The sequence below is a fragment of the Falco peregrinus genome, chromosome 3 (assembly GCF_023634155.1).
Source record: "Falco peregrinus isolate bFalPer1 chromosome 3, bFalPer1.pri, whole genome shotgun sequence".
In the NCBI taxonomy this organism is placed as follows: Eukaryota; Metazoa; Chordata; class Aves; order Falconiformes; family Falconidae; genus Falco; species Falco peregrinus.
The window spans coordinates 63,863,126-63,875,423 of NC_073723.1; the positions used below are offsets into that span (position 1 = coordinate 63,863,126).

General features: G+C 39.3%; 1 protein-coding gene across 2 annotated transcripts in view; it reads left to right on the forward strand.

The window, feature by feature from the left end:
• Positions 1 to 11,541, forward strand: part of RNMT (RNA guanine-7 methyltransferase) — a 20,050-nt gene extending 8,509 nt beyond the window's left edge. For both annotated transcript variants that reach the window (XM_055798779.1, XM_013302304.3), the window contains exons 6-11: positions 682 to 863; positions 1,471 to 1,635; positions 2,778 to 2,895; positions 5,236 to 5,337; positions 7,761 to 7,794; positions 9,685 to 11,541. In XM_055798779.1, coding sequence (XP_055654754.1) covers positions 682 to 863; positions 1,471 to 1,635; positions 2,778 to 2,895; positions 5,236 to 5,337; positions 7,761 to 7,794; positions 9,685 to 9,722 — 639 coding nt within the window. In that variant the 3' untranslated portion in view covers positions 9,723 to 11,541. The remainder of the gene's footprint in view (positions 1 to 681; positions 864 to 1,470; positions 1,636 to 2,777; positions 2,896 to 5,235; positions 5,338 to 7,760; positions 7,795 to 9,684) is intronic.
• The last annotated feature ends 757 nt before the right edge of the window (positions 11,542 to 12,298 follow it).

The following is a 12,298-nucleotide window of genomic DNA, read 5'->3' on the forward strand; positions in this document are numbered from 1 at the left end:
GCCTGATGAAGATGAGTTAGAGAACTGCTCAGTACAGGGTCAAACTGGCAAGCTTTAACCTGACAAATATCAAGGGTGCCAACTTCTTCCGAGTTACTGCTTACTTGGTCTGGGATGGGGAAGGAGTATGCTGGTACTCATGTACGTACATGTGTGAGAATACAGACAAATAAAACTTGGTGGGCAGTGCAAATTGCCATATTTAAAACAACCCATCCTCCTCTCAATTATATGTTTAATGGGTCATTTCTCATTACAGAGACTTAGTAAACTGAAAATTTGTTCTAATGCAATAATTATTGCAATAATGCAATAATATATTTAGCTGTTTCCAGCTAAATAGTGGCCAGTTATAAACATTCAGCAGTAAAATATCTCTGGAAACTATCAGGTAACTAACTTTGGGTTCTGACCTTTCAGGTGTAGTGGTGTTAACTGATGACATGAAATGTGTCTGTGTATTCTTCTGTTCCCAGATATCGTGTAAAGTTTTTTGTGTAGCAGAGGACTTTTTTTTCCACTCTTACTTTTCGTCTTCTTGTTGAACTTCTGAAGGAATGGGAGCTGAAAGGAAAGACTTCAAAGAATTACACGTGTAGCATACTTATTGCAGGGTTTAAGTGAATCATTCTTGTTTCTGTAGCTTTTGTTACAAATTTTTTTCTTTTTAATCTATTTCAGGATCTCTTGTCTTCCAAATACAATGATTCAGATATGCGCTTTGACATTTGCAGCTGTCAATTTGTTTACCATTACTCATTTGAGACATATGAGCAGGCTGATATGATGCTTAAAAATGCTTGTGGGAACCTCTCCCCTGGAGGGTATTTCATTGGCACAACTCCAAATAGCTTTGAACTTGTGTAAGTACCTTTGTATTCTATTAGTCTTTCAAAAGTCTGTGAAGCATAGTTATGTGGTAGTCATTCTTACAGTGCTCTGATACATTTGTGCAAAAAAAAAAAGCAAATTTTTTGCAACAAGTTTGGATTCTAGTCAGGAAAATCTCACTCTTGAATGTCAAACAGGTAAACCTGTACAGATCCTCGTCTGTTGTACCCATGGCCTTTCTGGTATTGGGTATAGATCTTCATACATAAACCCTCTGTAGTGACTTCAGTAGTGGCAAAATAGCCACAGCCTGGGGAGTAACTGTCAGGATTTTGCTGTGTTTGTTCCAGGAAGCCTGGCTTGTCCATGTACGCTGTGTCTGGGCTAACGGTTGATTTTTCTAGCTCCATTTAGTCTTTGGCATGTTGTATGGGAATGATAAAGTGTTAAAACCTAGTATGCTGCTTCTCTTCCTTTCATTGTTTTGTTGCCTTATTAGGTAAGGGAGGTGGGAAACTACAGAGATTACTGAATGCTGTGGTACTGGGAGAAATGCTTTCAGGCCTCTTATGCATAGTTTTCTCTGCCTTTTAAATTTAAAACTGGTCGTTTACTGTTTGTTTATATCTCATTTTGTAGGAAGCGACTTGAAGCTTCAGAAACAAATTCATTTGGGAATGAGGTATACAATGTAAAATTTGAAAAGAAGGGAGAATATCCCCTGTTTGGCTGCAAGTATGATTTCCACTTAGAAGAAGTGGTTGATGTCCCTGAGTTCTTGGTTTACTTTCCATTACTGGAAGAGTAAGTTAAATTTGAGTTCATTATACAATGAAAGGTGTGAAATATAATAAGCATTTGTTTAGTTTGTGCATTATAGCATAATTCTTGCAGAAAATTATATTTTGGTTTTCTTTTTCATATGTTTCAGTCTTTTTTTGTTGTTGCTCCAAATGCAGAAGTTTCATGCATTTCCATCCACAACTGTAATCTGTCCATTGCACTCAGTTGAAGGTGCTCTGGTCAGAAGCTGGGAAGACTTAAACTAGGTCTCACAAGAATGTCTGCATCTGATATATTCAATCTGTCAGCAAACCTCTAGTGCTGTTGACTTTTTCTTCTTTGATCTTAACTTTTTTGGAGGTTTCATTCTACCTTTCTGTAGTCATTCAGCAAGCAGACTTGTGTACCCTCTTCATCATGGTGCCCCTTGTCTTCTCCAACTTTCTTTGGATGCTTGTAGGATTTTTCCTACAACTTACTTTTTTTTCCCCTCTAAATCTTCTGTGAGCATATATTTTGCTGTTACCTCTGTGTGAATTCAGATCTGCCTTTCTCAGCCTGTCTTTGGAGATGCAGACAAATGTTTCCATGTTGGGGTTTTTCCTGCTCTTCAAGCTCAGTATGGTTGTTAAACCATATTAAGCTTCCCCTTCAAACCTGTATATTTTCTCACACTTCATTTTTAGGTCTTTATGAAAAATACCAGCATCTGTCACTGACACCTGTAACTTCAGTGTTGTAGGACCAGGGTGTATACATATAATTGACATGTAATGCACTAGATCTGGTAGAAAGAGGTTCTGTAAGTATATCCATAATACCTGATGTGACAGGATGGTGATGCTGCGGGGAAAATGGTGTAGTCTGTCTGGAAGTTCAAATGGAACTTACTTCTGTGTGTTGGGAAAAAGAGACATTTTTCCTATGAAAATTTCTGTAAACTACTTGTGTAGATTGTTGTTGTCCTAATTAAAAAAAGTACAGTGTGTGGTGGTAGTGCAGGTTTTTTTCATCTGAAATGTCTTTACTAAAAGAAATGAATTCTAGAAAGAGTGTAATCCTAGTGAATACCAGAAGGTGTCACTGTGGCTTAAAATTTTTCCTTTGGAAAGAAAACTACAATAATTTTGTGGCTTCCCTAATTAAGCTTATTATTTTGACAGAATGGCAAAGAAGCACGGTATGAAATTAGTCTACAAAATGACATTTCGGGAATTCTATGAAGAAAAAATCAAGAACGAGGAGCATAAAATGCTGTTAAGGAGAATGCAGGCCTTGGAGGTAAATATGGAGTTAACTTATTTCATTTAAGTAGCATTTTACATCTTGTTAGTTATTTGTGCAATAATTGAAATTCCTGTTGTGACCATTGTGCGATTAATTAAGGCCTGCCAATAGAAGAACTAAACTCCTTTGGCTGAAAGTGCAGCTGTGGTGGGTTAACCCTGACTGGCTGGCAGACCCCCACCAACCTGCTCGCTTGTTCCCTTTTCCAAACAGGATGGAGGGAGAAAATAAGGAAAAAATATGTGTGTCAGGATAAAGATAGGGAGTATTGCTTAGCAATTACTGTTACGAACAAAACAGGCTAAACTTGGAGAAGATAAATTTATTACTGGAAAAAAAAAAGGGTAGGAAGGTGAGAAACAAAGACAACCTAGAAACACTTTTGCCCTACCCACTGCTTGTTTCTGAGCTCAACTTTACTCCCTTACGTTTGACCTTTATACCTCTTCTCCCTGCCCTACAACTCAGGGGGGGGGAATGGAGGTTTGGTCAGTCCATAACACTTTGCCTCTCCTTCCTCCTCACACTTTCCCCCTCCTGCTCCAGCATGGGTCCCTTCAATGAGATACAGTCCTTTGCAAACGACTCCAGTATGCGTTCTCTCCATGTGGTGCAGTCCTTCGGATGCAGACTGCTCCAGCATGGGTTGGTTCCTCACGGGGTTGCAGGACCTGCCAGGAAACCTGCTCCTGGCTGGGCTCCTCTCCATGGGCCACAGCTCTGTGCCAGGAGCTTAGTCCTGCGTGGGCTCTCCATGGGCTGCAGCTTCCTTTAGGGCATGTCCACCTGCTGCAGCACGGGGCCCTCTGTGGGCTGCAGTGTGGGTGTCAGCTCCACTGTGGTCCTCCATGGGCTGCAGCAGGACAACTTGCATTGCCATGGTCTTCTCCAGGTGCTGCCCGGGAGTCTCCTTTCTGGGGTTTGGAGCTTCCTCCCCCTCCTTCTTCTCTGGTCTTGGTGTCTGCAGGGTTGTTTCACATTTTTCCTCACTCCCCTCTCACAGCTGTTGTGCAGGTTTTGTTGAGCTTTCTTAACTATGCTTTCCCAGAGGCACTGCATTGTGGCTGAGGGGCTCAGCAGTGCACTGTGGTGGCTCTGTTGGGGTGGTGGAACTGGCTGTGTCCCACATGGGACAGCCCCAGCCCCTCCTTAGAGGCTGCCTCTGCAGCTCCCCCCCACTGCCAGCACCTAGGCACCAGCACCTAATAAAGTGATTCAATTTGGTAGATAAAACTTAAACTTTGAGGCAAGTTTTTGTTAAGTAGTAAGCAGAAACACAAGAATCCTGCCTAGTGTCACACAATGGTAACCATAATCCATTTCTTCTTCAGCAGAGAGACACTGAAAGCTCTATCTTTGTGCAAGGTATATTGATTGAAAAGACAGAAAGTAATCTTTGTAGGAATGGAAGGACAGGCTATGTTTGTAGAAGAAAATGGTACTTAACTGTAGCTGAGCTTGTGGTTTTGCCCAATGCTTTTGCTTTCTCATACTCAGACTTTTATCCTAGATGAATTTAGCAGCTTCAGAGCAGCTTTTCAGTGCTCTCTCTGAGGCTTTGGCTTTACTTACAATTCTCTGTGCTTCCCTGCTCCCTCAAACAGTAGAACTTTTCAGCATATAACTATAAAGTCAAGTATCTGGTGACTTACTAAACAGAGTCACATGGGTGCAAGTGCACTTGATAGTCCTTGTTGACTCTGAAGGTGACAGTGTTTTTTATGGGCTCATATTGCCAGTAGCATGGTGACACAGCCTTTGACATATCAGCTTTGTCCTTAGAAAAGGGACAGTTGTCTTAAATTGGTGGCCACTTATGGGGACTGAATTGTTAAGTACAGACCGTTATGAAGTAAGTGGGATCCTTAATAAGTATATATTAGTTTTGGAGAATCGGTTGTATACTTCTCTTGCAGCTTCTGTGTGTTTACTGAAGCATTTTAAGCATTCTGCTTGAAATCTTACAGTTGCTCGCTTCTTAGTATTCAGCTTAAGAGATGCTGGTTTGTTCAGTTGCTGTTGTAAAAGAGGGTATATCTAGGTAATACCCGTAATCAGCTGTACACAGAGGGTAATTTTTGTAGTTATTCTGTTTCCCCTGTTTTGGAGACGTAAAAGTTAATTTGTAAATCCTAGGTGTCAGATTTTCTGGGAAGTAGGGAATGTCAGACCTGATCCTGTAGATGCTGTAAAGGAGAGATCTAAATTTAAGGTACTCTTAATTATTACTGACCTCTGTTCTGGGCTGTCCTGTGAAAAATACTTGACTGATGTGATTAATGTATCTTACTATGCAATTAATATTTATTTTCTTGTTTTTTCTGTGTTTTCCAGCCATATTCTACATTTGGTGATTCTAGGCTTGTTTCTGATAAACCTGATGATTATGAGCACGCCAAAGAGTTCATCAAAGATGGCAAGGCAAAGTTACCATTGGTAAGTTCCTTCTTACTTTACTAGAGCAAATGGTGTCTAAAATTGAGGGTCCCGGTCTTTTAGACATGTGGTGCATTCTTCATTTCAGCTGCAATGAAATTGGTATGAATGTATCTCTGCATGTGAAAAATCATAGAGCTGCAGGGCTGAGGAATTCCTAATCAATACCCCATCCTCAAGGAATCAAATTCACTTAATGTGGTAGCTATTGAGAAATTTTTAACTATGCCAAAGGCAAGGGATATTTTGCCATCTTCCTTGGCAGCTGTTCTAACATAACTCTTTTTAATTTGGAGAATTTTCTTAGAGTTCTGGATTTTCAGACTACCAATTTGAAGCTTCAGTTTTCTTCTTCTAATCCTCTGACAGGAGAGTTCAAAACTTTCTTCATGATACTGTATGTGTTTGAAATCTTAAACGCACTTTTTCTGTTGACTTTTTGGGTGAGGAAGATCCAGCTCCCTTCTTAGCTGACTTTATTAAAGTTCTGTAAATGCTATTTTTTAAAATATACTGTACCATCTTTATTTTAAGAGGTCCTAGAATTAGACTAGTCCTATGTGCATAAAATTAAATCAATGTATTTTCCACCCGAGACTTTATTAAGTATGATATTCTGTTCATATTCTGAATGAAAAGAAACTATTTGCGATGATAGTAATTTTACTTTGTACAAAACTTAGTCTGCTATCCTATTGCATTATTCATTTCTCCCGTTTCGGCAGTTTGATTTATGACTTCAGAAATAGAATAATATTGAACCATCGTTAATGTAGATCATACTAGATTTTAGATCAGTGGTCCAATTAAACATGTTTTTTCTGCTTGTCTTCTAATGCACATGCTACCTTTCTGAGCTTGCAGTCTTTCTTATGTTTTTATGAAGGATTTTTTTTCTTCCGTTGTCCTAGCAGTACATGACTATGTGCAGAGTTGTCTGCAGCTTTTCATTCCTTTGTATTAGTTTCAGAGTTGGGTGCATGATGGACAGGAGCCTGCACAGCTGCTGTTCCTGGGAGGCAAGCAGCAGGACAGGCAATGTCTACTGTCATTTTTCCCCAGGAACTGCTGCCATTTGGGTCTTGCCTCTTCTGTACCCAGGCTAGCTATTCAGGGTAGCATACAGCTGTGTTTGCTTTGGTCTGTGCATTTGGAGAGTCAGGCTGGATGGAAACCTTGCAAAGGCTTAGTTTAACCTAACCATTCATGTGGAATGGTTCCTGATAAGGGATGTTGGCTCTTCCAGTCTGAACTTTGGTCTTTTTTTGTATGTTGAGGCTCCTTGACAGGAGAGAACCAAAACTGGAGACTAGTTTGAGTAAATATTGTGGTTTTAGTAAAATCATTTGCAGTTATTGATAGATGGCATCCTATTTCATTGTCATAGATGTAGCATGAGGCTGGTCAGCTTGAAGTTTTTCCACTTGGATTTTTCTTTTTTTAATCATTAGTTTATATACTGTTCGTGTTCTGAATTCTTGAAGGTGTATTCCTTTTACTGTGTATATAAAAATCCTACATCAAGAGGGAAAATAAATTTGTTCTCTGTATTTGAAATCTAAAAATTTTAAAAATAAACCCGCTACTTTTAAGAAAAGCTTAAGAACGTGAGAATAGTCAAGTCAGACCAGAGGCATCTTTTGCTAGGTGCTTTGTAACCTGTCAGAGAAGAAAATCTGCTTGAAAAAGCCTTTTTTTCACTAGCATTTTATAAGATTAATCCTTTGGTCAGGATTGGTCAGTGGGTAACATAAGGGCTAAATCATGCCCCCATGGAAAGGGGATGGAGTGGGCAGAGCAGAAAACCAGCTTGTTGTTGCCTCACGCTTCTTAATTGGTAGGGTAAATGGTCGCAGCTTTATACTTGTGCACTGGCCCAGCTGTCATCCAAAGGCTGAACTAGGGGTAGATTTCCTAGGCCGTGAGGCACCTTTTTTTTCACAGTGTGAGCTGGGTTGGCAAGTAGAATTTTTGTGGGCTGCAGGGTGGTGTCACGTGGAGGCAGGTAGTAGTATTCTTCCTGGGGATGGTGACAGCACTGCGGTATAGGGCCTGGTCTTGACTTCCACAAGTCTTGGGCATCTTGGGCTGGGCAGCGGCTTGAGCCAGGTCAAGTCACACTGATGTGTGGTAATGGGCCCAGTGTGCTCTGCATTGCAGAGGAGTCCAGCCCAACAGACTGTTGGCCTGTTCTCTTACACTTGTGTAGTTTAGGTGTGTTCCATTTGCTACCATCATAGTTATTGGAGTTATAATTATTTGTGGTCTACAGGAATGCTGCTCTTGACCCTGAATAGCCAGCTCGTGTGGGTGGTTAGATGTTGGTCTGTGAAAGATTAATTATCCTGAGTTAAACTGGTGTTTTATTGTTTCCTCACTTCTTGTTGAAACCGTGTTTTTGGGTTTTTTTTGTCCCCTTCTAGGGAACCTTGAGTAAATCTGAATGGGAAGCAACAAGTAAGTACTGTTTTGAAAACTCAGTATTGACTGAATCACTGCTATGGAAAGTGTGTAAAATAGCCTGTTCGTTATGGAAGAAAATCCACATTTTAAATATAACAAGATTTTATTATTTGTGTCATTCAGATGCCTATGTATAGGTTTTGTAGTGCACACATCTCAAGAAATTGGGAGGGAAATGCATAAAATGGCTTGAAATTTTGCTTTATGTAGCTTCTGGCAGGCAAACTTTTGGGCTAAAATAGTTTGGGAAAGCCTTACTTAAGATGTATGAAGAGAGGATGCCCAATGTTAAAGGATTACTTAGCTAGTGTTAGAGGATTAAATACTATACTTCTGTTTGGTACACTTGGATATCATACTGTTATCAGTCAATTGGAAAACAAACTCCACTTGGGACATACATTAATCAGAAATAATACAAATCTGTTTTGGGAAGACAGGGATGAAGCTTTACTCTTTGCCTATAGTGATATATTTCAGGAAGAAGCAATTAAAGCATTGATGGTGAAGAGGTGTTTGAATGTTTTACAAAGAGAGGAGAATAAATTCAGTGCCTTGCACACTGAAAAGGATACACTGTTGTTAAATATGTTCTGAAATGTTGTGAGCATGTGCCATGGAAAACTTTTACCATCTTTCTTTTCCGACGTTGAGTTTAATAAAATTCAGATACAAGGCACTGAGAATTCTAGGCGTAAAAATTCCTGGAGAGATAGTTACTTAATTCTGTGTAACTGCAGCCAACCACCCATTTTCAGTTTTGCAGACCAGTGTACTGGTTGCATTAGTGGTCTAAAAACAAATGAAAAATGCTGTTCAATTAATGAATAAAAACATCTTTAGTTAAGCTGTTTGCTTTCTTAAATTATTACCTAATTTTTAAGGGTATGAATCATAAAGCAGACATTAATTCCAGCAATGTAGAAGTATTATGTAAACTGTTGATCTAACTGAGGGGGTTTTTATACCTTTAAAAGTTCAGTGATGACTGTGCAAAGTAGTCTGTTTCTAGTAGTTCAGAGAGATACGGAGTACGGAGCAGTTAGGGTAGAAGTACAGCTTGCTTGTTACATGGAACTTCATTTTATTGCTGAGGAATGTATGATAGGCTTGTCTTGAAAGATTTGCAATGTAGCTATGGCACATCACCCGTTAAGATAAAAGTTGAGTTCAAGTGGAAAATCATAAATGTTTAATTAGACTCATGGTCTCAAGAAAGTGGTTTAACTTACCTGTCTGGTATGAAGTATAAGAACATCTGGCACAGGTGGCATTGATTACGTGCCAAATAAGAGTTTCCCAAGGGTGATGGTGTGGACTGTATGCATATCCATTTTTAGAATCGTACTGTTTTGGAGTTGAGAAAATGCCATAATTTCTTCTTTGTCTGTGATAATTTTAAGAGCAAAATTAATAACTTTGTACCATGAGTTTATTAACTTTTTAATTAAAAATGAAGTTGATAATTTTGCCCTTGATTGTCCATTACTGCATGTGTGAAGGAATCTGTAAACTTTGTTGTATATGACTTTTTATGCACCAGTAGATGTTCATTATGTGTAGAATGGATGGCAGAGTAATTTGTGAATTCCATTCACCTTTCAGTAATACTGTTAACTGAAGTTAGTGTTGCATATCAGCAACCATATCAGCAATATTTAAGATACTTTGCTTTTGTGCATTGTTAGCTCCATTGTGGAAACACGTCTAAAACCATGCTGGAATTGAATACTAGATTCACTCATTGGGAAACCGTAGCATTTCTTATGATTTCAGTAATCGGCTCACAGGTTGTTTGGGCAGAATATCAACCTGTTTACCTTTTGAAAACTTAATTGAGTCAGAGGAAGCTGAAACTTTGAATGCTCTAATTTTATCTTTTAGGTATTTACTTGGTGTTTGCATTTGAGAAGCAACTGTGAAACTTCACGGATTAAATTCTTCACTTCTGGATGCAGCAAGAAGAGATCATATCCATGTGCAAGTTGGAATGGTCAGAAATCCATTGTGGCAACTATTTTTTTATTTTTTATTTTTTAATTATCAGAAGTGTGCGGGACACTACCAAAAACTAGAGCAAGCTCATGATTCTGAGTTACATTGCCTGTCTGTGACAGATGGACTTGTGTGTGTATATATAAGAAAGATTCTGAACCAGTCTTTTTAAGCATTTGTAAGCAATCTGCATGCTCTCAAAACTCATGGTTGGAACTTGACACAACTTTGTTAGAAACAAATGCTTTGTTAGTAGAAGTATGTTTGTGATTACAAGCCTGACCCTGCACTTTCTGAAATTGATGGAAATATGACTGTTGACTTTGATGGTGCAGTATGAGGGCCTAAATATTGTACTCGGTTAACTAATTCATAATGAGATATATTCAGACATATAGGGTATGTCTACATTGCATGCAGAGCTAAGTGGCAAATAATACCTGACTCAGTTTGAGTACCTTTGTGCTGTGCTCAAGCCTGCAGTGTAAATCTACCTTAATGGTATTCCAGGTGTAGTTTACATGGTGAAGTCCCATGATGTTCTTGTTTTTCATGCTTGCTAATATGTAGTGTCACTTTATGGTGCTTTCAAGATTAAACGAGTTTGTTCTGTACAAAACTGCTCTGAAAAAACTGAATTTCTAAAGTTTTAAATCTCTACATTGTTTTTCCAAATAAGACTGTAGTAATCAATAATAGCTGGAACAGGAACTTAGATTGCTGAGTGTTTTCTACTTTATTAAAGACTCTCCTGACTTTTTGGTAGTTTAAATGTCTCCTGAAACTTACTAGACAGATCTTAGGCTATGTTTCTTACTTGTTTCATAAAATTCCAAATAGGCTCAGCAGAAGGATGAACTGTTGGTGGTAATGGGGACCTCACTACAGTCCTTAAGGCATTAGGAACGTGGCCATGTACTGGATCATGAACCAAAAGGGGAGCCTGTATAACATCTAGGGATACCAGAAGTTCACTCGCGAACTGTGGGAGGGCTGTGTCTGTGTGTATATACCCTGGTACATGTGGATAACAGTCCCCAAATTAGAGACAAATGTTTTGTTTGGGAGTGTAATCTAATGACACTAATAGGCAAAACAGTGCCTACCTACCATCTTAACTGCCCATCAGTCCCTTGGAGCTCGCTTAGGGATTTCTGACATGGTGTTTGCTCTGCTTTCCACATGATGGTAGCCACCCACTACTGAGAGGGTGTGAATACTTCATGTTTTTTCTCTCCCTTCTTGGGCTAACAGTAACTGGCGGCTGCTGGTGGCTGGTATAGTTTACGTAGAGATGATATGATGAAATGTTGATGGTACATGAGCATTATGAAAAATTACAATAGATCTGGAAAGAACACTTCTGTTACAGAGTTAAGAATTCAAAGTATTGAGTTAGTAGTTGAATTGCCTTCCCCCTATAATTAGGTCATACTCTTTCCTCCATGACTCCTGATTTTTAGTTTTATTTTATTGTATAGAACACCTGTAGCCTTTGCCAAAGCAGTAAAATGACAGTCAGTTCTGCTGCTGTATTTAAGAAAACAAAACTTTCTTGTCTGCTAGAATTAGTACTTGTGAAAGTAGCTGAAAAATGCCAACAGTTTAGAAGTGCTGAAATGTTTCATTTAAATTTGTGTGCATCAAAACTAGTTTTGTTAGTTTTCTTGTGTCAAATTTCATTTGAAAGTACATTGTTATGCTATTTTTGGAAGAAATCAGAATAATAAAAGGAGGGGAAATACAGTGGAGTGTCTTTCCTCTTTTAAGCAAATCTCAACATTTCAAAGAATCGCATAATGATTGTGGTTGGAAGTGACCTCTGGAGATCATCTGATCCAACCCCGTGCTCAGGCAGGTTCACATAGAGCTGGTGGCCCAGGACCGCGTCCAGAAGGCTTTTGAAATCCCCAAGGATGGAGATTTTCACAGCCACCCTGGGCAACCCACTGCCCTGGTTTTGGCTGGAATAGAGTTAATTTTCTTAGTAGTTGGTACAATGCTGTGTTTTGGATTTGGTGTGAGGATAATGTTGATAACACACTGATGCTTTAGTTGTTGCTAAGTAGCGCTTACTCTAAATGAAGGATTTTTAAGTTTCCCATGCCAGTGAGCAGGTGCACAAGAAACCAGGAGGGAGCAGAGCCAGGACAGCTGACCTGAACTAGCCAAAGGGGTAGTCCATACCGTAGAACATCATGCTTAGTACATGTACTGGGGGGAGTTGGCTGGGGTCTGCCAATCGCTGCTTGGGGACTGGCAGGCATTGGTCAGCAGGTGGTGAGCAATTGTACTGTGAATCAGTTAGGGTTTTTTTTCTTTGGGTTTTATTCCTCTCTCGTATCTCTTTTTCCTTACATTTGTTGTTACTATTATATTTTTATTTCAATTATTAAATTGTTCTTACCTCAACGCACAAGTTTTACCTTTTTCCCTGATTCCCCTCTCCCTATCCCGCTGGGGGCAGTGAGCTAGCAGCTGCGTGGTACTTGATTGCTGGCTG